This window comes from Pempheris klunzingeri, chromosome 1 (genome assembly GCF_042242105.1).
Source record: "Pempheris klunzingeri isolate RE-2024b chromosome 1, fPemKlu1.hap1, whole genome shotgun sequence".
NCBI classification, from domain to species: Eukaryota; Metazoa; Chordata; class Actinopteri; order Acropomatiformes; family Pempheridae; genus Pempheris; species Pempheris klunzingeri.
This window is the reverse complement of record NC_092012.1, coordinates 31,479,387-31,502,687: the sequence shown is the minus strand read 5'-3', so window position 1 is coordinate 31,502,687 and position 23,301 is coordinate 31,479,387. Positions and strand designations below refer to the sequence as shown.

Below are 23,301 nucleotides of genomic sequence, written 5' to 3'. Positions count from 1 at the left end.
AAGTAGGGCTAATTAAATAATAAATTCTGCATGAGGAGCGTTCAGTAGTGTCAAAAGCTAAAAATACAGGTGTGAATTTGGACTTTAGTCTGGTTTACGGCAAAGGAAAAGTCTCCGTCTCCCTCTCTATTGAAACTATTCATTTCTCAAGCAAAAATATGAATCCAAATGGCCACATCAGTTTCGGAAAACATCATCTAGTTGTTTAAAAACAAGCCTAAATGGAGTGTTGAGCTGGATTCTGCACAAGTTAATGGCTTCCTTCGTTTCTTCTGCCTTTCATTAAGAAAAGCATAGGCAGACGGCGTGCCTCCGAATGAACCTCTAATCCCAATATGTATGGAAATTAAGAATGCCGAAAAAAAATATTACATTAGTACACTCTTATTAGGCAAACATAATGGAATCACTTCGCTCTCAAATAAAGCAATCAGACATCTCTTAAATTAAACATCCAATATGAAAGAAGGAGGGGGCGAGGAACAAGTGGTGCTGTTCCACACTGATCCGATTGGTATGCGTTGCAATGAGGCCGTGCGGTTAACGAACATGTTTTCAAAAGCCCCACAACAACTGTGCGCAGGAGTGTTCATGCATCTGCGAGTGTGTGGATTATCAAAGACAGAGGTCCTTATTAACAAGTGTACAAATATAGGCAGACTGAGATGAGGGAGTGAGGGGGAAAAGCGTGTGCGTGTGTGTGTGTGTGTGTGTGTGTGTGTCGTACCAACACAACGGCTCGTTGTAGCAGGCAACTCTGACTGGCCAACCCATAATTACCGACACAGCTCCAGCCTTCAATCACCTCCTCCTCTCTCTTCAGCTTTCCCTTTGGTCCCAAAGAAAAAAGGGGTTCAGATTATTGTGAATCCATGTTTTGATGCGCTCTCATCTCTCCTCTGCTTCTGTTTAAACATGAGCCTTTTCTCCCCCCCCCCCCCCCTCCTCACCCCTATTTTTTTTTTTTTTCTCCTTACCACAAAGCCTCAGTTTGATATGCAAGTGTTGCCTCCCCACTCCCCACCTCCCGCTCACAAACTATTTTGGATTACGGCGGGGAATCAGCATCGTTGTCAGCCTGCTGCAATTTCCTCGCCACTTACATTATTCATGTGTGTGTCTGTGGTTGCGTGCGTGAGAGAGAGAGAGGAGAGCGTGGAAAAAAAAAAGGTTGAGGCTGCTGCTGATGAGAATCACAGAGCCGACGGCAATCACAACAACAGTGCTGTCACAAATATCACTTGGTACCAGCTTTGACCTCAGTTTTACAGCAAAAACACATTTAAGCACCAGTGGAACCCGCCTGGAACCCGGCTGGGAAGCAAAACTAACAAAATTATTAGTTTTTATTTGCAGGGCAAATTGATAACATCCATCAATCTGGAGCCGAAGCTGATCTGAGTCCAGCCTGAGTCGAGCTAATGGTCAAACTTATTCAACGTGGCTTTCTCCCCACAGCAGATTAGCCTCCACCCCGCCACCTTTCTCCTACTGTGACCGTCTCTGTAAATTCAACTGGGTGAAAATATACCTACAGTACACACAGGACACTACCACACAATGAAGGGTTATATAAAAAGGTCCACATCAGAAAATACTACTGAAGAGTAAGAATCTAAGTTTATTTGTGACCGTGGAAATACCATGGACAACCCAATGCTAACTCCAGTTCCACAATCTTTCGCTGGAGCTTTCAATCATACCACACTGTCTTCATGGATGGAGACTGATCTTCCTCATCCATATAGCACTTCCAGTGTGTGATATGATCAAACGTTCTGCAAAAATCAAGCAAGAGGACCTTGAGTTAGCATTGTGTAGACACACTGCTATTTCCAAGTTCAGGAGTGAATGTTGATACTTTTAAATGAACCCAAACAAGAAGTCCTTGAGTTGCTGGGGGATGACGGCATAAAGGCCCAGTCACAGCAGGAATTTGGGGGGCGAAATCAGTTCATATCAATGGAACTGCTTCACTTGCAGGGGTGAAATTAATCTGTGTGAAATGTTCAGCTTCATCTCCACTGGCGTACGGTCTTGATGGTGTTGACCTTTGGCTGAATTGAAAGCTACAGAGTCCAAAGTGGAGGATGCTATCGTAGTGCATTATCTGTTTGGCACCTTCCACTTTAAAGTAACCTCCTCCATCAAACTGCTTCGCAAACAGTAATGAAACAGGAGTCGATGCTGCACATCTGTCTTCAAATGTGGCACAATCAAAACTGGCAGTGTGCACGTGTTTATCACAGTCTGATTTAGTTTAGTTTACTATTAGATTATTCAATGTCTACTACATGTACCTTTTAAACCCTGCAGTGGCAGCTGGCACTGTCCAAAATGAATGACATTAGGGTTGGGTTCCAATAGCCAGCTCCATTTTGCATCGGGTTCCAAGTCAGTTCAAATCCCCAGATTTGTTAAGCTGAACAAATATTTGAACAAATCTTTTATTTTCTCCTCTTATTTGCACTTGCAAAGAAGAGCTAACAGCAAATGTGTGATGTAGCGTACATGTAGCATTAACTATTTCAGTGTTAGCCTTTGAGTTTGACTTTTTAGTGAAAGTTATTTGTCTTTTATTGCTTTAATGTATTAAAAGCAAAACTGAATTGATGTTGATCCGATAAATGCTGTAGAAACCCAAACCTACTCTGTGTGAAAGAGAAAGCAATGACTCTAAGTATTAACACGTAGCAAAGACTAGTATTTTTGTTCATTTCACGATGCTGTGAAGAAATGACACTGACTAATTCAAATGAAACTAAATTATTAGTAACTTCTTATGAGGTTCTAGACCCTGCTTAGAGGTCTAATAGTTGTTTTTGTGCCCGTTCATCTGCACCAGTGAGAGCTGGGAGGAAGGCGGTGAGGGCAGGTGGAGACAAAACAGCCCAAAGCAGGACTCCTATGGGTGCTTCCACACCCCACTAACTAAAACAATGCTGCCCCGAGCTTGAATCGGCCCACTGCTCCAGCACCACAGTTCACAGAGCTATGTGTTAAAAAAATAATGGGCATGATCACAGCTGGGCACAGTGCAGAGAGGAGATGGAGGAACAGCGAGGATTCAGCGCTTTTATCTCTTCTTCTCCACCGTCTCTCTCCCCTCTGGCCTCTGATGGGGTTTTACTTGCAGCCCTGCTCCTGCTACTGAGTCGCGCTGGGCTCTGATGAGCTCTTGCCGCTTTTCTTTCGTTTCTTCTTGACCCGGTACACGTGGAAGGTTTTGTTCTGGAATGTTCTGGTGAACAGAGCGGTGTAAGCCGCGGTGTCTGACTTGATGGCCTCGCAAAATCGTGGGTGGGAGGCGGGGACGAGGTCTGGGTCGTTCTCTCCCGGGCCGTCCATGATCTGATGGCGCAGAGAATGAACCATTAAAGCAACAAGACAGACAGTTGGTTTACACTAACGTATATTCTTACAGAGGAAGAGTTAATCATTACATCATTGACACATTTGAGAGACGGTTGCTAAATGATAAATAAACACCAGCAACGGTGTGATCAGCTGCTGCTCACAGGCTCTTATTTCACTTAGCACATTATTTCAACAGTAAATGCCCCTAGATTCCACGTAAAGGAGGAGCCCAGGAGCTGAGCTACACTCTCAGATGCTGGGTTGATTGCTTTTCTTGGAACTGGTGAGCAAGATTAAAAAAAAAAAAAAAAAAATGATACATATGGTACTATAGAGTCCAAACAGATTCTAGTCCATCAGTGCGACAAGGACCTAAAAAATTATGCTCATCATCATCAGTATTAAAGGAAAATCTTTTTGTTTTCTGCCAAAGTGTTGGTTATGTTTTCACTATTTTGAAGCTTGACTCAGCTGGAAAAAGGTGCTGTGACATATTTCTATGCACCGATCATAGTTAAGCAACCTTTGAATCAAAATCTGTTTGGGGTTGTTTGCTCATGTTTCCAGGTCACGGATCAAATCCCCGTGCCTTGTCCGGGGATACTTGTTGCTAATATTGATTTTCTACTGTTGAATCTGCTTCAACATACTATTCCCTGCATTAATGCCACATAACTCACGGTTTGTAAGGAGTAAATAATCAGAACTCAAGGTTACAGAATGAAAGCAAAGAAAACAAAGAAAAAAGAAGACAGAAAAAGACGACATGAGAGACAGGAAGACAAGAACGAAGAAAACAAAGCAGGAAAAAAGAAAGTACGAAAGAAATGGACAGATGTAAACCCAGAGTTCCTTCAATAAAGCTGTCTAGATGTCAGATGCTGTGTATGCCGTGTGACATTTAGGCCGTCACAAACACAGACACTCCGTGACTCTGTGTTTCATGTGTCTTACACCACACTGAGCCAGACAGCCAGACTGAAGCTCGTCTTGCCTCTGGTAATCCAAATAGCCAACGCGCCACATCCAACATCAAAATAAGGAGAGATGGACGAGCGACGATGGGAGGGGGTGGGGGGAATGAAAGGGAGAGCGACAGCAGGAGAGTGAGAGACAGTGACGCACAGATGAGGAGTGAGACTATTGATCTTTGCGGAGGCTGAGAGCTTTCACCCAGTCACAGAAGTTGGCAGAGGGGATGGCACATGCGGCCACACAAACACAAACACACACACACACACACACACACACACTCCATCATGATGAGTCACATTAAATAAATGCCACCCACGTGTCCGTTGGCCAGGTCGAGCAGGTCCCTCAGTCTGCAGCCTCGCCTGTGCCTCCGCTCGTAACAGATGCTGTTTTCCAGCACCACGTAGTCGGCCCCCACGGCCCTCAGGATGTCACTGACTTCCTCTGGGGAGCGGCGAGCGTACACCTGATACACCTGCTCACAATCACACACACGCAGAATGGAAGTGGATTTATTTAGATTTCTGATCGCACTTTTGCCTAAAGATCATCTGGCTTTGCAATTTAACACCAATATTGTTGGAGGGGGGGGGGGGGGGACTTCTCTCCAGAAACACAATTAGCAGGCACATTTGTTCTCTGAATTACAGTTTTGATGAAAGTTGGATTGGATTCAATTATAGCATGTTTACTGAAAGATCTGAATGAAAACAATTATGCGTGAAACTAAATCAGAGGGAGAACAAAGACAAGTGTTAAACATCTCAGTTTTGTGGAATCTGTTAGAGTTCATCTTTTATTTGCAGCAGATGTAATAAAACCTTTGACCAATTTCACAACAACAGAATTAAATGGAGAAATTATGAAACTTGAAATGTTTACAGATGTTTATCAGGGTACTTATATGGGATTTGGTTTAAACGACAGGTGGAACATTAATGTGAAGTGGAGGCCTTGGCTGTGACTATTTCCTATTTATTTAAATATCTGAACTCTGAACTACTGAGTGTCTATTACACAGAGAGAAGTGAATGAGTTAACCAGGGAGTGATTTTGGACACGGTAACTTGTGAAGGAGAGTAGATTCTAATGGGTTCGTCAGTTCACTGTGGATCACAGTTTAAAACTTCTAGTCGAGACGTGACAGAATCCACTGTGTTCACTGACTTCATCTATAAATCTAAGCTGACAACAAGACTAAAAGTCTACAGTCACAGAGGCGCTTTGAGCCCAGTGCTACCAACCGCATATTACCATGCATATTCATCCACCACCAGTCCCTGCACTATTTACTCCTTCTTTAGTGACGTTTGCTGAAAACTGCAGTGATGAACTGTTTCAGGAAATTGTGCAACCTGAAATGTTTTTTTTTACACAAATGACAAGAAGTTATAAAAAGAGAGACGGATCAACACATCACTGTTTTGGTCTTTTTATGGGGTTTGTGATGGAAAGAAAAAAACATACAGAATAACACCAGTATCATCCTTAAAACAGACATACACTACTCACAAAAAGTTAGGGATATTCAGCTTTCAGGTGAAATTTCAGGATGAACCTAAAATGCATTCTAAACTTTCCAGGTGAACTTAATGTGACCTTCTCTAAACTACATTTCCTGCTTCAGTTAGAATTGGTATTTAAACAGTCCTCCTCATCCTGCTGTTCACATTCTGACATCATGAGACCAAGACGACACCTAACAGTTGATCAGCAGCACCTCAACACTGGAGGCTTCAAACAGGAAGTCCTCAGACGGAGGTGTTCACTGAGCTTAGAGGGTCACAGAGTGTCATCAGGAGGTTGGAACAGTGATACAGAGACTGGAAGAGTCACAGAAAGGAGAGGAGTGGACGTCCTTTGGTCACATCCCAATTTATTGAGACACTGAAAATGTTTTGTTGTGGTATACCTACCACTGTTATTAGATTTTCTTCAAATAAATTGTTTAAGATGAATAAAATGACCATTGCATGCTTCTACTTAAATGCCCTACTTTCATGATATAATATCACTGTAGCATTCACTTTTTACATTTTCCATATATTTCACCTGAAAGTTGAATATCCCTAACTTTTTGTGAGCAGTGTATACTATGTTCTTAGATTTTCAGGACAAAACACATGCCACTTTTTCTGTTTGGCTGAAGCCTGTACCCAGAGATTTATGGAGGAAGGGTGGATCTTTACTGTCTACCAATTCATGCCTGCTGGGTATGTGAACTAATTCAGAAAGGATGGGAAAAAAGCACATATAGTAGGTTATAAGATTAACTGAAATCTTTGTCCACTATTGAATTTTCTTTTTGTAGTGACACACAAATTAAGGCCAGAAAAGAAGTGGAAACATCATTAAGTTTCTTACAAATGTCTGAAAATGCATTAACACAGTTTTCCTCCTCAATACCACACACACACACACACACATACACACACACGCAGGGCCCAGAAGGTCTGCATGAGTGTCGTGGATCATTAATGAGCTCCACACTACGCTCAGGCCTCGCCAGCGGCTCAGCATGGCTGCCTTCCCGCTGGGAGGCAAAACATAGACTCAGCAACCCAAGAGATGACCCACACATTACTTCATGCTCATTGTGAGGACGACACACAGTATGCAGACGCAGAAGCAAATAGTTAGGCTAATTTGCCACAGTTCTTTTCATCAGTCGTATGTAGTTGTGTTTAGAGCATGTTTTCGCTTTGAGTGATCAGTCAGATTTTGTATTTGGATTTCTTCTAATCCAGTCAGTATCAGAGTGACAGTAATTTACTAGTTATTGGCTGGACACGTAACAACAACAGGCGCATGAATGTGAAAGGGAAGAGAAACCCAACGTAGACACGAAGCCAAGGATTCTCAGAAACAAAGAGAGCGAGTTTTAAAAAACATTTTTTTTACGCCATTTAACAAATCATTTAATTTGTAAAATAAACAGAATGTGATGGAACATTTCATTTACCCAGCTTGGTTGGTAACATGGTTTCCTTCATTTATGACAGTGAAAACCTTTTGCATCCACATTAATAGAAAACAGTGCCCTTCTACAATGGGTCTCTCGTACATTACTGAGATTCACTAAGCACCACCATTCATCTGTCTTTTACAGGAGCGCAGCATTTGTAGGCTCCATTTTCCTACGTTACTATTCAGTCTGACTTAATGGATGCTCATTGTACTCAGTGCATCTTCCGATCCCATATTCATTCACACAGTCAGTGCAGGGCACTGGACCCCATCTACAGACAATTCCGTGGTCTCTCACGCAAGACATTAGCATAGAGCTGAGTGAGATGGGTGGCTGAGACAACATGGCTTCAGCTGCAGTCGCACAACACAGACCTCTCTGTGAGGTAAAGAGGCTGTCGTAGCAACAGCACGTTCTGAAGAAAGGCAGAAAACCTCAAACTGATTCCAGAATCAAAATGATATGTAAAGGTTGTACATAACTACAATAAAACGGCAAACCAAAGAAAAACCATCAAAAAGTGCCTTTAAACACGGTTATTGTCACTGAGGCGACGAAGATTGTTGCAGCAACGTCGATAGAAGTACGAAATACAGACAGAAAAAAGAAAATTCGCACTGGGCACCTCAAGTTTTGGGTGCAGACAGAGAACATCTGCTGGACTTGAAAATGTTTCAACTTGAGTGAAAATTTGTGGTTTCTCAGAGTTTCACTGACACCATGGATATGAAAGCGGGAGCAGGAAGGAGAAGGTCTGGAGGAAGAAAAAAAAAGAGGAAGGGCAACTTTGGCAGTCAGTGCTGTCACACATCATTCGTCAGTTAGGAGACTCCATTGAATACTTGAGAACAGAAGATAGAGACACCACTCCAGTGGCCAAAATGAACCAAAAACCAGATCCCTGCCACATTATAAATGTCGATACTGAGGTGCAGCTTCCACTCCGATAACGCTCCATAACTATAAACATCTTTTTATTATATACTCATATTTTATTTTCTGTTTGGCTTCTAGCAGAAGCTTTGTAACCAACTGCTGCGCTCCTCCTGTTCTCACACTGCACTACACAGTTTACAATATTAATGGCAGTAAATTTCAGCAGAGGGACACAAAGGCAGGGTTCTTATTTCTAGCCGTCACCTTTGATTTTGCCTGCTGAAATGACAACTGTGACCTGCAGGTATAAAGTCTGAAAACAAGTTATAGCTGGCTAGTTTATTAAACTAAGGTTAGTTCTAGGCCTGTGTGGTATTGGAAAAATATTGCCTTACCTTTCTTTGTCTGCTATGTACAGATATATATAATTAATACAATTAATCCTAATTTTCATCATTTGGGCACTTTCCAATGATGTATCTATATGTTAGCAAGATCAAAATACAGACTTGGTACTTGGTATAAAGTTTTGCCAGCTGAAATCCAAACACACACCTCCTGTAACCTGCATCATCAAACGGCTGACATTGGTCCACACTTGGATCCAGTGACGTATCAGTCTGGACCTATGACCAATTACTAATAAATTAATGAGATGAGATGATAATCTTCACAGAGCACTGTTTTTTTTTCCTAATGGAGGCACCGCGGGTGCATTTAATCCACTCAATGCGGTAATAGCTTCACTCAAGTCAGGCAATCAAATCGATTGTTCACTGAGCATAGACAGTTTGCTAAAAAGAACAACAGAGCAGAGAGAAGTGAGAGAGATGACGGCATGGCTTGCTCCAAAATAAGTTAAGTAGATGCAGAAAACTGAGCGTATAAAGATGAATGGATGGACCAATATATGCTCATTCTTCCCGCAGCCAGTCCTAAACCAGTGTGTCTCATATGTTCTGAAAGCGTGGCATTAATCAAAAGCGGCAATGTGATGCGCCACTATGAGACAAAGCACGGCCGTTACTTTAAGGTAAAAAAAAAAGAAAAACAAACTGAAAAAAAAAGAAAAGAAAAAAAATAAATAAATCAAGGAAATCCCAATGTCAGCTTCCACAGCAACCAGAAAATCACATATATTAACAGATGATGCGCTGGCACAGCTTGATGCAGCTGGTCAGAGTGTGCATATCCTCAGCTACTGATGAGATATAAGTGATAATGCCCAGCTTGACACACACACACACACACACACACACACAAGAGGAGAGGATGTATATGCAGCAATAGAGGAGCTACTGAGAGAGAGGAGGATAGATGTGAAACAAGTGGTCTCAGTCACTCACTCAGTCTATTTATGGTCATTTGTTTTCCATATGAGTTCAATGTGTCAGTTAAATGTTAAAAGTATCCTACTTCAGTAAATACTGTTGAAATGACAGATTAAAAATGTAATGAAGTCTGAAGGAGCTCCGTCCACTGTCCACTGCAGTGGACGCAGTGGACGGTAATCTGCTTGATTTTGCCCAATCATAACTACATTCAAACAAACCATAGAGCAAGAATGTGTCGGCAATTTTGGAAAAAGACTTGCAGGAAAGCAATTAAGAGTAAATCACTAGTTTTCCTCTTCAATTCTGTAGGAGCAGAAAATCTTGTTTCTAAAATAGGACACTGAGGGGAGTTTCACTGGTGACAAGCTGTACATCAGAAAGTCTTTCTACATGGACTCCTATCTCACCCCATGGCTCCATGAGCTGTGAATGAAGTACTTGATGAAACATCGATTCTACTCTACATAAAATCACTGACTCAACAATCCACAGTACGAAATCCTCAGACTGTGCACCTGCAAGTATTAGTCTAACAGCAGATAGTAACCCAGATCACCCTCGCGGATGGTGCTTTGATAATGCAAGACAAGACTTTTATTGACCGTCCTCAACAATAATGGACGTCCTTCTTTCTAACAGCACCCCCCAAACATCAGCTTGTATTTTATGGGAAACCGCTAAAGCTGCAATATGAATTATCTCGTAAAAGAAACACGGACAAGAAACGCTGGAGAAGGAGGTTAAGCGATTGGAACAATTATACTCTCGGGACTCTGAACAGCCTCCTGAACAACAAAACACAACTCTTTGTGCTTGGGGAAAAAAAACCAAAAAACTTACATATATTGCAGACCCAACAGGAAACCGTACAATAGATTCAATTTTTAGTGCCCTCTATGTCAAATTATACACTCCAGAGCACTTCAGAAGTATGTTCTGAAAAAAAGAACTTGATTAGCAAATTACTTAATGCACAAAATAAAAAAGAAAAAAGAAAAAAGAAAAGGTACTGGAACATTTCTAGCTTTCTACCCCCTTTTATTTTATGTGGATATAACGGACATGTCGACCACAGGTGATTCTCCTCGGGTAGAGGTAAACAGGTAAACATACACCTGCATATATGGTCAGTTTGTTATAACATTTCCCTATCAGATAATCTGCTACACCAGGACAATATTATTTCTCTGTCAGCACAAATATTATACTCTATTGATCACACCAGTAAGTGAAGACATGTTTACGTCCTTCACATGTTGCCAGCAGACCTGGAATCAGCAGACCACCAGCCTCACATGGCAATGTGCATGAAACAATAAATAAATAAAAGTAGTGCGATGAATGAAACCAAATTTAATAAAATGTAATATTGTTCATAGTAAAAGTAAGCAGTATGCTGTATTAAAACTACTTGAACAAATACAATTTACTCAAACAAATTATGAACAACAAAGTGCTTGTAACAGAATAAATGTAACTATCAACTACCCAACTCTGATGACATTAAAGACGACATTGTTTTCTGTCATTGATCGACACATATATAAAAATCATAAGACTAATCCATCACTGCTTCATCCTGAGCAGACTGGCTTTATTGAGGGAAATGCACAGAGGCAGCTGTGATGCACCATGCCAAGGTGAATTCAATCTATCAGCCTTTTTAAAGTTGGATGTAGAGAAAGGCTTTTGACAGGCTTGGTTTGGCTGGACCACAATAGTAGAATACAAAATTAGCCCATGTGCCTAGAATATACTGTTATACCTGACAATACGAAAGACTCCCTGTGCGCAGTCCCTAATCTGATGAGTAGATTCTACAAACTCTCTGAAGTATGGCTTCACACCATTTCTGACGACCCTTTCAAGAGGATCTAGCATGATGACACAAAATACCACTCTTACTCATTGGCTGCACTTCAACTGAAACTGTCAGTTCGAAAATCTCAAAAATCCTCCTTCATTAAGGCACTAGTTTCCACAGCACAATGAACAGTGGTTCAACAAACTAGACAAAGTCTTTACACCGTTCTACAGGAAAAAAAGAACCCATAGAAGTCATATCTGTTACTGAAAAGTCTACCATTTATCAACAAACCCAACAATGAACACCGCTCTTGCCTCTTGGTGGCAGGACAGCAAACACCTTGGTATACCATTTTCACCCCCTACTCCTCTTAGGCACAGCCTCAGGTTAAAAACACATCATATTTCATCACCATTTCTCTGGATCCAGCCTGGCTTCATCTGGTTTTCCTTTATTTGATTTTGATCTTACACTAATTCAGTGTAAAATCCTACAAAGATTCCTCTTCATTCGTATTACCAAATACAAATTACAATTTAGAGAATACACAGAATCACATAAATACCCAAATAATGTCACAGCATACAATCGTGTTGGTTGGAGGTCATTACTTTGTCCTGTGTGCTACTGCTTCTGCATCATGCTTACAATGTCAAACGATCATCGCCATCGACCCAGTGCAGAAGAACTTCTCATTCTCGTCAGTAATAGCAAGTTAATTCATTGCGTTCGAGAGACCGAGCTAAATCACAGTTGAGCAATGAAAGCAGTTGAGCAAAGTTTACTGTCAGATGACTCAAACTTCAAAACTGACTCCATTGTGGCCATTTAACAAACTTATGGTGGAAAGTTGAACCCATCTCCATAAATTGTACCAGTACCCACACACTCCTTCAGTGATACTCTTGGCCTAGTATACCTGTTATACTCTTCCATTACATATGAACACTCTATAATTTTAAACTCAACCTTCCCACTATTACTCCCCCCACCACATATCCACTCCCATATTTGAATCTCCAGTCAATTTAGATGGACAAATGGACAAGTAGCATCAGATGGACTGAGCACCACAGAGCGAAATGTGTTTATATTTCCTGCTTAATAATGCAAGTATAAACAGTGATTTTCAAGCCTAAAGGTGTTTATCAGACAGAAAATGAAGTGAATGTTCACCACACGTCAAATTGCATTTCTCTATTAGCTTTGTATGCAACCATGGCGCCCCACATTCGGTCCGAAAGCACAGTAATTACTACCACACGCTGTATGGTGCTAATTGGCATTCATATCAACATGACTCACCATCTATTTACTTCAAAGTTGAAATGTATTTGTGTTATCTTACAGCCCCTCTGGTAGTTTCCCCACACCTGTGTATTTTTAACAGTATAGTGCAGCCCCCAGTACCTGTCGTGTCCTCTCCCGCAGGTCTTTATCTTCATAATGGGGGTGGTTGGTGAGAACTCTGCCTGTGCACAGCTTGATGCCAGCCAGCAGCTGCATGCTGCCTGCAAATACAGCCCGCACAGGGGTCTTTGTGCTGTGGACAAACAAGGAGAGAGGACATGTCATTCACTGCAATACATATATAGATATATATATATATATATATATATCTTTACAAAGCTTTTGATGAGCAACAGTATGTTTTCAAGGTTTGTGGGTGAGAGAAGAGAGAAGAGCGAAAAAAAGAAAAAAAGATCAATGAAGGAGATGAAAAAGTCTGGAAGGTATTCACAGGTGCATCTAGACGTCAAAAAGTTTGGCAGAATTTTATTTTAGTTTATTTTCTAGTTTTGTTATCCACTCCCCTTGCCTTTGCTTTGTGTAGTAGCTGCAATAATTCTGACTTACAGATGGCATTTAAACGTTTCTTCCAAGGCCGTGGCTTCAAGGACAGCAGCTAGCTACATCAGGACCAAATACAAAAAAAACAAACAAACAAAAAAACCCTTTGTACAGGCAAATTGAATCACAAAGACATGGAGATACCATTGCTTACAAAAAATGTCAGCAAGTTATACGACAAAGTAGTGCATGTGTGTGTGCATGTTAATGTGTGTGTGCTGCCTAATCACCAAACTCGACCTCAACTGGCCTCTATTATGACAACACACACCCCCTTACCAGCAATGTTAACCTTAGGGTCATTTTTAATCTAAACCATGTCTACACACAAGAATACTGGACACTTTGACACTCAGGTTTCATATTGTCACCACAAGACCAAACAAGGGATGCTGAGACAGGGCTGGGTCACGGAGCTAGCTGTATAATCAAGCACATGCTGAATACAGAGGAGGGCAGTGTGCTGGTGGTGGCTGAATGGATGAAAGCCTTGAATTCTTCCCTTTTCTACAGTCCAAAAGGAAGAGCATTTCAACTAACAAAATGATACAGCGCTGCAGTGGTGCATCAGGTGTGGAAACAAGCAACATATTTAAAACATTCTACCCACAGAGGTCAGCGTGATAATACTTCTGCCACAAAGGATCCAGCATCACATTCAGCTGCACATCTTACAGAAATAATGTGGATTTGAACATGAAAATCCACAGATAATGAGGATGAAGGAGCTTCACACCCCAATTAGAAGTACCAGAAAACACACACATGCACACAGTGCACACACTGTATATTATAGATATACAGTGTAAATGCCCTGATTACAGTCCACTTATAGAGGAATATGGAGCTGTTTCATGTATGTATGTATGTGTGTGTTTATGTTCTGGGTGTGCGGTATGTGTGTGTGGCACAATAATGGCCAAGTTTAACGTGTGAAATAAAGGCAATCGCTCGCACATGTGCATATGCTGTGATGGGATATGAACGTGTACATTCATATATGCTCTCGGGTGAATGTGTGGGTTAATGTCTTGGCCTCCTGACCCGCTGTGGAAGTGGGTCATTTCCATTTCCGCCCGTCTTCTCTCTCTGCGAGAGCTGGAATTTGATCGCTAACAACATCCCAGTGAGTAGCTTCCACCCCCTCTGAGTTGATTTACATTTAATTTCACGTTTATGTTCTCATATGTAAATGCCAGAAGGCACTGGCATGCACCCCACTGACATTATAAAAATGAAATAATGACATTAATTGTAGTATACGGGGGGGCTGGAGGAGACTCACCATGATGACTTTGCACAGGCACTCTCTTGTTTGTATTTTCTCTTAGTGTATGGGTCACTGTTTACAGGTTTATGCATTTTAAAGTGTTCATTGGTGCCTGTCGCTCGGCTTCAGAGAGAAGAAAGAGATTTGGGGAGTGGGCAGAAAATCCAAGGTATGTTAGTTATGTTACCATGCAACTGCTAGTTACATGATAACATAACAACTGGGTGCTCTGCCAAATAAAACATGTATGCTAACATGACCAATGGAATGTTAACGGGGCGTTCACTTATTGTGGTTATAGAGATGTTTTCTCATTTATGTTGTTGTTACAATGTTGGATATCCATGTTAAACAGTCAAAAACGGAAGGTGAACAGATGTTAAAGTGCCCAGGTTTCAGCCTGCTCTGAACATGCTGCTTGGAAAGTTTGTTTTTTTTTAATTTCTACTTATGTTGTACTGTCATTTATTCTTTTCTGTGAGTTTAAACTCTGATAAAAGATAGATTGTTTATATGCGAAAGCAGTAAATGCGTTACAACACAGTGCAGGGTGTCTAAATGTAATCAGACAGTGACAAATAATGGCCAAGCACAGTGAGGAATCACACAGTGTGCACAGGATATAGACTGCTCCATGAAAGGCCTGGTTTCACAGTGGTGAAGCGAGTAAATGCTCGGACACATTGCACTGTCTCTACTGCCAGGAATAATCAATGTCAAACGGCACATGTTGCTGATCTTATTTTTTTTTAATTCAAAGTGAGACTAGTGAATCCTGCTGTTAAGAGCATTTTACCCACATACACAGCTATGGCAAAAAACAATCAGGTGGGAATGTATTGGAAAATGAATGCAGTTAACACAAAAAAGCATTCAGGAAGATGGTAACACTTCCTTTTCCTGCTTTGCAACCTTTATGCATGACTGAAGCAGCATCACTTATCATTCAAAACAAGGACACCACTTCTTACCTCACCCCTGCAGCGAGAGGAGTCTGGGGAGCCAGTTTACTCATGCTACTCAGAGAATGGGGGTTAAGCAAGTAACCTATAGTTCTCTTTCAGAGCATCCCTTATTGCCAGACAAGCTTATCTAAAAGACTGATTACCAGCCCCCCTCACACAGAAGTGGGTGCATGAGGTACATGAGCAAGGCTCAGGGATGTGACATCCAATTTCGAAAACCTTGCAAATGTGAGGGGCAACGACCAGCTAGCTGCAGCATAGATATAATGGATAAAGACCCCCTAAGCAGGACACAAGAAGATGCAAAGGCCCTGGAAGAAGAAACCCACAACCCTGCTGGAACCTGAAGGACTAAGCTGGAGTAGGTCGATGTAATACCATCCACTGTAATACCATCCAGTCTTTGCTGCTGCTGCTGTTCCACAGGACCTTAAGGTGGCGGCTGAGAAGCTGTCAGGTCCACCGGTAAACATAGATTGACCACCTTTGGGACAAAAGCATGATTAGCCTTCAAGGTCACCACAAGGTTCACTGTATACAAGCAGGACACACACAGAGCATGGGTGTCACTCATATGTTTAGCAGTAGCTTAAGCCAACAGCAAAGCCACAATAAAAGACAACATTTTTATATCTGTGGCTCAAAAGAATGGCAGGTGAGCGCCTCCAGAGACACAGTCGGGTCCCAGGAGGATGACATAGGCTTGGAGCCAGGTAACAGTCTCTGTGAACCTTTCAGAAACTGACAAAATAGGGGACGCTGGCCTGCCGGCTTAGCATAAAATCTGACATGGCAAGTGAAAATAGCAGCCGAATAAAATGTAAGCCAGCAGGAATTTGCCTTCTTTTTGTCAAAATTACGTCCCGCAGAAAGGACAAAATTGCACTAACCTAACATCGAAAGGGAATTTCCCATGCCTTAGTATAAAAACACGTAGTACTCTGTAGCCTCTGTACTCTGTATGCTATGTCCTGATTCATATGCTAAATATTTCATGTGTGGAGGCTATATAGGGATGTAAAAAATAAGCGTCCTTCAGGTTGATGTGAATCAATAGCCGAGTGAACAAAGTGTGTGGAAGGCTGAGTGCATAAGCCACAACACTTGTATCTCCTAAGAACATATTTAAAAACACACACATGTCCAGAGTTACCTTGAATAGAAACGATCAAGCCTCTGCTTGTCTGGCACTATTCAAATGACATCTTTGTTTAACCAGGCAGGTAGTTCCTTCTCTAACACCAGGTGTGACTCCCACTGAGCCTGAGCAGTAATGAGACCACTGAAATAGGGAGATGCTGTGGTGAACTAAAGTCTGAAGCGGCCGGCTAGTACCCTCAACATCTATTTTGACACGGTGTATTTTTCAACTCTCTATACAAAAAAAACTCTGGAGAGCTTTGGTCGATCTCTCTTCTGTAGTTGCACAGACAGATTCTGGAATCACCTTGCTCCAGTGCAGGAAGGAGCCTGGTGGTTGTATCCATTTAGCTGGTGTGCTAAAGAAAGGATAAGAATGATCTTATCATCCCGGTTAACTAGCTCCAGTGGTGAGGTGACCACAGGCTCCCGGTGCCATTAGCTAGCTTGTAGAAGCAGATACACTCTGGTTGTTGGAGACAGGCCGGGGTATAGAGAAAACTACCTATGGTGAAGGTAGTCGGATCACCATCTAAGGCCCTGTTTAAAGCTGGTATTAACATGTCTTGAGTGATCTAATCACAAGTGGACATCTCTAAGCACCTCAGCTCACACTTGGCATTAGAATGCATCTCCAGTGATCACTTGTGATTTGACCTCACGTTCCTGCTCTATATGCAAATAAACGTGTACATCATTTGTACAAACATTTCTAACGTTTCATTAAAACTTTGCTCGGTGTTCCATAAAACTCATGAGGTGTCAGACCCATTGAGTATAGACATTAAGGAATTAAATTCACTTGGCACTCATGCCGATTCTCCAGCTCAGCCGGCAGACTTGCCACACCAACAGAAATAATCCGAAATGCACAGTAAGGTGCAGATCTTAAAGTTATACACTCTGAAAAGAATGTGGTCATATGGGGCAGGCCACCTCCAGATGTAGTCTGACCAATCGGATCTCAACGTGTCCTCAATGCATCTTGGATGCATTCACACCTGTACTTAGAGCTGTCCATTTGTGACCGGATCACAACAGATATATGTTAATGGTTGGTAGATGTTGGTAGAGAGGAGCTCGCCTCTGAAGCAATAAGAGGTGATTTAATGACAAGTGACACTACAGCAGTCATACATGAAGACGCACAGATGACACAGACGCCATGACTGCCAGCCACTCTGGTGGTCACCAGGCTGGTGTACCTCTAAGTGTTTCTGTGAAAACACAAAAGGGCAGATCCCACAGAGAGACACCGAAACAAATGCTGGGAAAGAGAACCTCTGGTGGTTATTGTGAGGCTGTTTGTATGGGATGCATTTGTATAATGGTTAACGCTATGTTACTGTTGTTCGGCTGATGTAATATTTCATTCGGGTGCCTTTGTCTCACTGTCCAGCTACACAGACAGATTCTTACTGCCATAACATTATCTCTGAAACAAAAGTGGTGTAATATTAGTCAGTTTTCAAACTTGGTACTTCAGATGAATTCAGAATGAGATGAGTCATTGATTTCAAATAGTCTATCCAAAAGAACAGTGAAAGGATGTGGTCCAATCCTCTGTATTATCATTACACTGTCTGGCTGTGAGAAACTGTGTGTGTACAGTATGTGTTTTGCTTTGTGTGCTTTGAAAAAAAAAAAAAAAAGGCTACAAGAAAGATAAGAACAGAGACTACAGCTTGTGAGACTGAGGTCAGTCTTGTAGTTTTTCCTTCTTAGAGTACATCACAGCAGGAGCCCTGGAACAGTATTATGTATCATGTTACCAGCATGTATGATACCTGACAGAACCTTTACCAACAGCATCTGTCGGTACGCTGCTGAGCATGGTTTGTATATAGATGGATATTGTCAGTTTGTGTTTTTGCTGGAAGACATAAAATCTGTGTGTACCAGGTACAAATATCTACCGTACGAAAGGTAAAGTACGTGTTAAAAGATGTTTTGCTGGCATTAGTATATACATCGCAATATTAATGTCATTCAAAATGTGTTATTTGAACGCTGACTGATTTTCAGTGTGTGACCTATTTCAGTAACGTTATTACAGAATCAGTGGCAGCTCTTGTCTCCACAAGGCAGAAGCCTTAAATACTAAGGCCTTCCACAAATGTGATAAAGGTGCAATTACTGAGACAAATATTGTCAGTGCTCAAAATAATGCACATGTAGCAGCCCTCAGTCATCTTGATCGTGACTGTGATCCTAATGCCATTATAAAGTGGCCCTTGTATGAGAATTACTACTGCGATCCACGGCTCTAATGTAAGCTAGCTACATAAATATGAACCGGAATTAGCTGAAGCCACAGGCCTTTGTTAGCCTACAGTTGGCAGAAGGCAAAACTGTTAGCATTCAACATAGCCACTCTGCATGTGCAGAAAAGCCCAGAGGAACACCCCCTCTCTCTGAAAGGACCTGTGATTGGCTGAAGCCTTCCATCACGGGCTACATTTTCTAAAGCCTGAAAATAAGAGCAATTTCCCCCTGGGGATTATTAAAGTAATTCTGATTCTGATTCTGATTCTGAAATAGAGCCAAGAAGAGGTGCAGGAGTCTGGTTTTCTCTCAGATCACATGAATTACAGTAAGCTGAAATGGAATTTTTGCCCAATGATGTCAAAAATAAAGTGCCATCCCCAGCTTTAAATTCATGCATCTCCCTCAATCAAAACCAAATTTATCTTCACGTTTAAATGGTTGGCCCTAATAAAACCTGACAGTGTACTGTAACACTAAATCTACCATGTTTTACAGATCTGAGTGACCTGGTAAAGCTATTGTTTGTTAAAGTGTGCCTGGACTCACCAGACTCTCCTCACAGTGTGATAAACAATCAGAGGAGGAAGTTATTGCTCGGGAGGTGTCGCGCTTCCTGTAGACAACACAGCAGCCACCAGCATCAAGAAAGTGTTGGTATCCACAGGAAGACAAATCAGAATGACCGGTCTGACTCTCTGCCCTGAGAGCTCCAACTGACACAACTTTAGCAAATAAGAGACTCTTCACCCCAATGGAGGACATGATAAGTTATGGCTTTGTGCACTGGATTTATTTAAATTTCCATTTTGTTGGCTATGAATAAAGTGCTTTATTTTTACTGAAGGACTTTGTCATTTTTAAATTTAGTAGCAAGTTCAGTTGTAAGGATCTCGTGGCATTAGAAAAATATATTATTTGGCATTTTCACAAGTAGCGCCTTAGGGAGACAGGCAATAAAACTGATGCTGCAACACTCGACAGTATGAGAAGAATCATGTATTTTATGAACATTAAAGCATGCAAACATTTTTAGTAGACCCTCAAAATAGAAAATATGTACCAGAACATTTGTATACGTCCCTTTAAAAAAAACCATCTAGACTATATGGAGGAAAATGCCTGAACTATTCTATATGAGGAAAGTCTGAGCAGATCCACCTGTTCATGTTAAGGTCTTGTTGTTCACTCAGCTACATATGACGCTGCTGTGGACGTTTGTGATAACAACTGCAAAGGCTCTTTTAAGAGTCATGCTGACATTTGTCTTCAGAACAGATTAACTTATCACGTGCAGTCATAAAAGGACTTTTACTTTGGCGTCAGCACAGCTTTTAGTTTCATGGTACCCCACACAGGTGGTTTTACTGGTTTTGGATGATTAGATCTCTTCTCGTTAAATGCAGTATGGTTGGCGAATGCCTGAATTTTGTTTTCCAGACTGCTGAAGAAGACAGAGAAGTCATGTAAGACAATATTTTAAGATGTAATAAAATTGAAATATGTCACAGACATATCTGCAGACAACAAGAATATCCTCTGAAGCCCTATCAGACATACCTACCTTCAAAATACAGTGGAAACAGGCTTCTCCACTCTGCATTGACATCACTGCTTATTCTCATAATGCCCAGAGTTAAGTGCTGAATAGAAATGATGAAGACGACTGCAAGTGAGATTGAGACACTTGTTGTGTTCTTATAAATGTGCCAGGTCATAGCTTCTCTACTGAAGTCTCAATGAGCGGTGTGTAGTTAAATCAAGGACATCTCTCTCTCCCCCTGGCTCGCTCTCTGAACTGCCTCTGGATGAGTTAGAATGCAGTGGAAGACACACACTCACATACTGATCACAGACACGGAGCTGCACTTTTCCCATTTAAAGATGAGGCCAAATGCTTCTAATTTAAACAATTTAAAATATGACAAGGAGCCGGATGACAGGAATGCAATTTAGGGGAGCGAGACGGAGAGAGTGCGAGTAGAATATGCAAAAATGGTGAGGATAAAGTTTCACAGGGGAAACCGAAAACTAGATTTTTACATAAGAAGTGATGTGCAGAAGGATAGTGCCGTGTTCCCCGGCAGAACGGATTAAGTGATCTGTTTTAAGTACAGACATGTGGATACAATGGGACAGATCAACAAAATAAGTCTGAGATGAGAGCAGTTTGAACTGGAGCTATACAGGGAGCTCTACCTTTATCCAGACAGGATGGATGATTGACACTGCTCACACCAGAAAATTTGAAAGAACACTTTAAAAATCATTGTTTTTGGCTTTTTAATAATGGCTGTCCTCTCTCAGCAAGGGCAGAAGGCAAGAAATAGCAGGAAAATATTGAAATAGCAAGAAATTATTGTTGCCAACTTTGAACAACCAGCTGGTGTGAGATACTGATTTTTTTTTCTTTCTTCAAAATAGTGACAAACGATCAAATATGTTTATGCTGTCAATAACAGAACATTAATGGGCTCTTTTTTATTAGTTCAATTTATTATTTGCAAAACACTGAAATTCCTTTTGGTGCGTCGACATTCATCTGTCTGTCAAATAAGGCAACCATTATAACAAGTAACAGCACAATAGAAAGTGTTTCATCATTCCTATCTCTTCCCATATTTTGTTATTCACGTGAACGATTACAGAGGTTGCAGTTCAGTAGATGGATAAGCTTCCATGCGTGCGGTAATGTCTGCAGCTGTAGGACTCATCCTGAGAATGGCTGCCACAATACAAATAATTTGACGGCGAAAACCTGGAGTCTGTGACTAACGTCATGATGCTCCAAAGTTTGGAAAAACTCAATTACAGTTAGATCCTGACAGATCCTTTCACAGCGTCTGGATAATTAATGATTATAATTAATGAATTAATGAAGTTGCTTCTGGTGTGCCGCATGGGTAAAAATGAGCACAGCCGTTTTCAATTTGGGGATGTTCCTATCGTTTCTGCTGATGGCAATAAAGATTTAATACTCGGTTATAGGCAGCCATCAGAACATTAATACTGATGCTACATGAGGATTTAGAGTGGTTTTACAGCAATATGCAGGACAGTGTTAGGATGGTTAATATTACAGTCATCAGCTGGTGCAGTTATATGATGACAGTGAGCTTCAGACGGTTTGCTGGCTGACAGGGCCGGTGCTCAGTGTCTTTAACCATCAGTGTTTTCAGGTCCTCTCGACTGTTTGACTGATGTAATACACACACACACACACACACACAAGTATGTGTTGTTATCTTTGTAGGGATGTCCAACAGACACATTGTATACTGTAATTAAGAAGACATTAAACTTAACCCTGACCCTGACCAGACAAATGTTTTCACATTTCCCAATGGGCCCACAAAACACTGTGGCTCCAACCGTTTGTGTTTTCTGACTCCATTAAGTGTAAGTATTACAAAAATGGGAAGTGTGGTGCATAAAATGTTTGTCAAGATCCAAAAAACTGGAGTTGAAAGAGGAGATTGTGAAAGACAAACACGATCGCAAAGTCGTGCAAAGTAGTTTTGTTTTTTTCAACTGACTGGAGGTTAAAGGTCAATTTCTGTCAAACTAACACAACTGAACATCGATTCACTCATTCATATTTTGGACTTTAGGATTTTGTCTTAATGGTCCTTTAGAAGGCGCAGGCAAAAAACCTTTTTTGGGTGAGGACTTGGAGTGGGAGCGGAATAAACAAAGTCAGTGCTTCAGTAAAATACGCTGACTCATTTGAGCCTGTTCCTCCTCTGAATGGGTCTCCATGCCGTGTAGCTAGATGAGCCTCCTGAATTTACAGCAAAACTGCTGTCAAAGCTCTCATTAATAATTTTCAATGCAGCCTTCATAATGCTCAACCAAAGACTGTATATCTCCACCCGGGGGTGGAGGAGTTGATCAAGGGAACTTTCAAAACAAAAAATATTAGGTCAGACTACTGAAATGCAGAACCACATGACACTGGTATTATCAGATGGCCTCTATAATCGAGATGAATGCCGTTTAGCAGGAGATATTAAGGGAGGAAGGGGAAGAGAGGAGGAACTGATTGATTCTGTGTGATATGGAGTCAAATTTCTCTGCCGATGAGAAGGTAAAAACAAAGACCAAATGATACTGAGAGAGTACGTCATCAAAATCAAACAAATCCTACGAATAGTTGTAACTTCCAACTGCTCAAAATGCGATAAAACCCACTCCTGACGCTCATCTGTACTGTGAAATGTGACATGAGCTTTGCTCCCTACCCCAGCTACAGCCTGCAGTGCGCTGCAGTGTGCGCTGCAGTGACAGTACGGAGTATGGACTGTGGTTATCTGTGAGCCCTGATGGTCTCAGACGCAGCGGTTTATATTAAACATGTGCCTGAGCTTAAGCTGCTCCTCTCTATGCTGCGCATGTAACACTTGCATTGCCTTGAACTGCTCATGTCTAGCATTGAGTTCATATGTCAGAGAGCAGAGCAGTGAAGCCACTGCTAATCATCACACACTTTTTTG

General features: G+C 41.4%; 1 protein-coding gene across 1 annotated transcript in view; it reads right to left on the bottom strand.

Annotated features, from left to right (window-relative positions):
- Positions 1-2,752: 2,752 nt before the first annotated feature.
- Positions 2,753-23,301, bottom strand: part of dpy19l3 (dpy-19 like C-mannosyltransferase 3) — a 51,728-nt gene continuing 31,179 nt past the window's right edge. The window contains exons 17-19 of the mRNA XM_070847406.1: positions 12,728-12,860; positions 4,649-4,807; positions 2,753-3,351 (exon numbers count right to left, since the gene is read on the bottom strand). Of these exons, the coding sequence (XP_070703507.1) occupies positions 3,148-3,351; positions 4,649-4,807; positions 12,728-12,860 (496 nt within the window). The 3' untranslated portion in view covers positions 2,753-3,147. The remainder of the gene's footprint in view (positions 3,352-4,648; positions 4,808-12,727; positions 12,861-23,301) is intronic.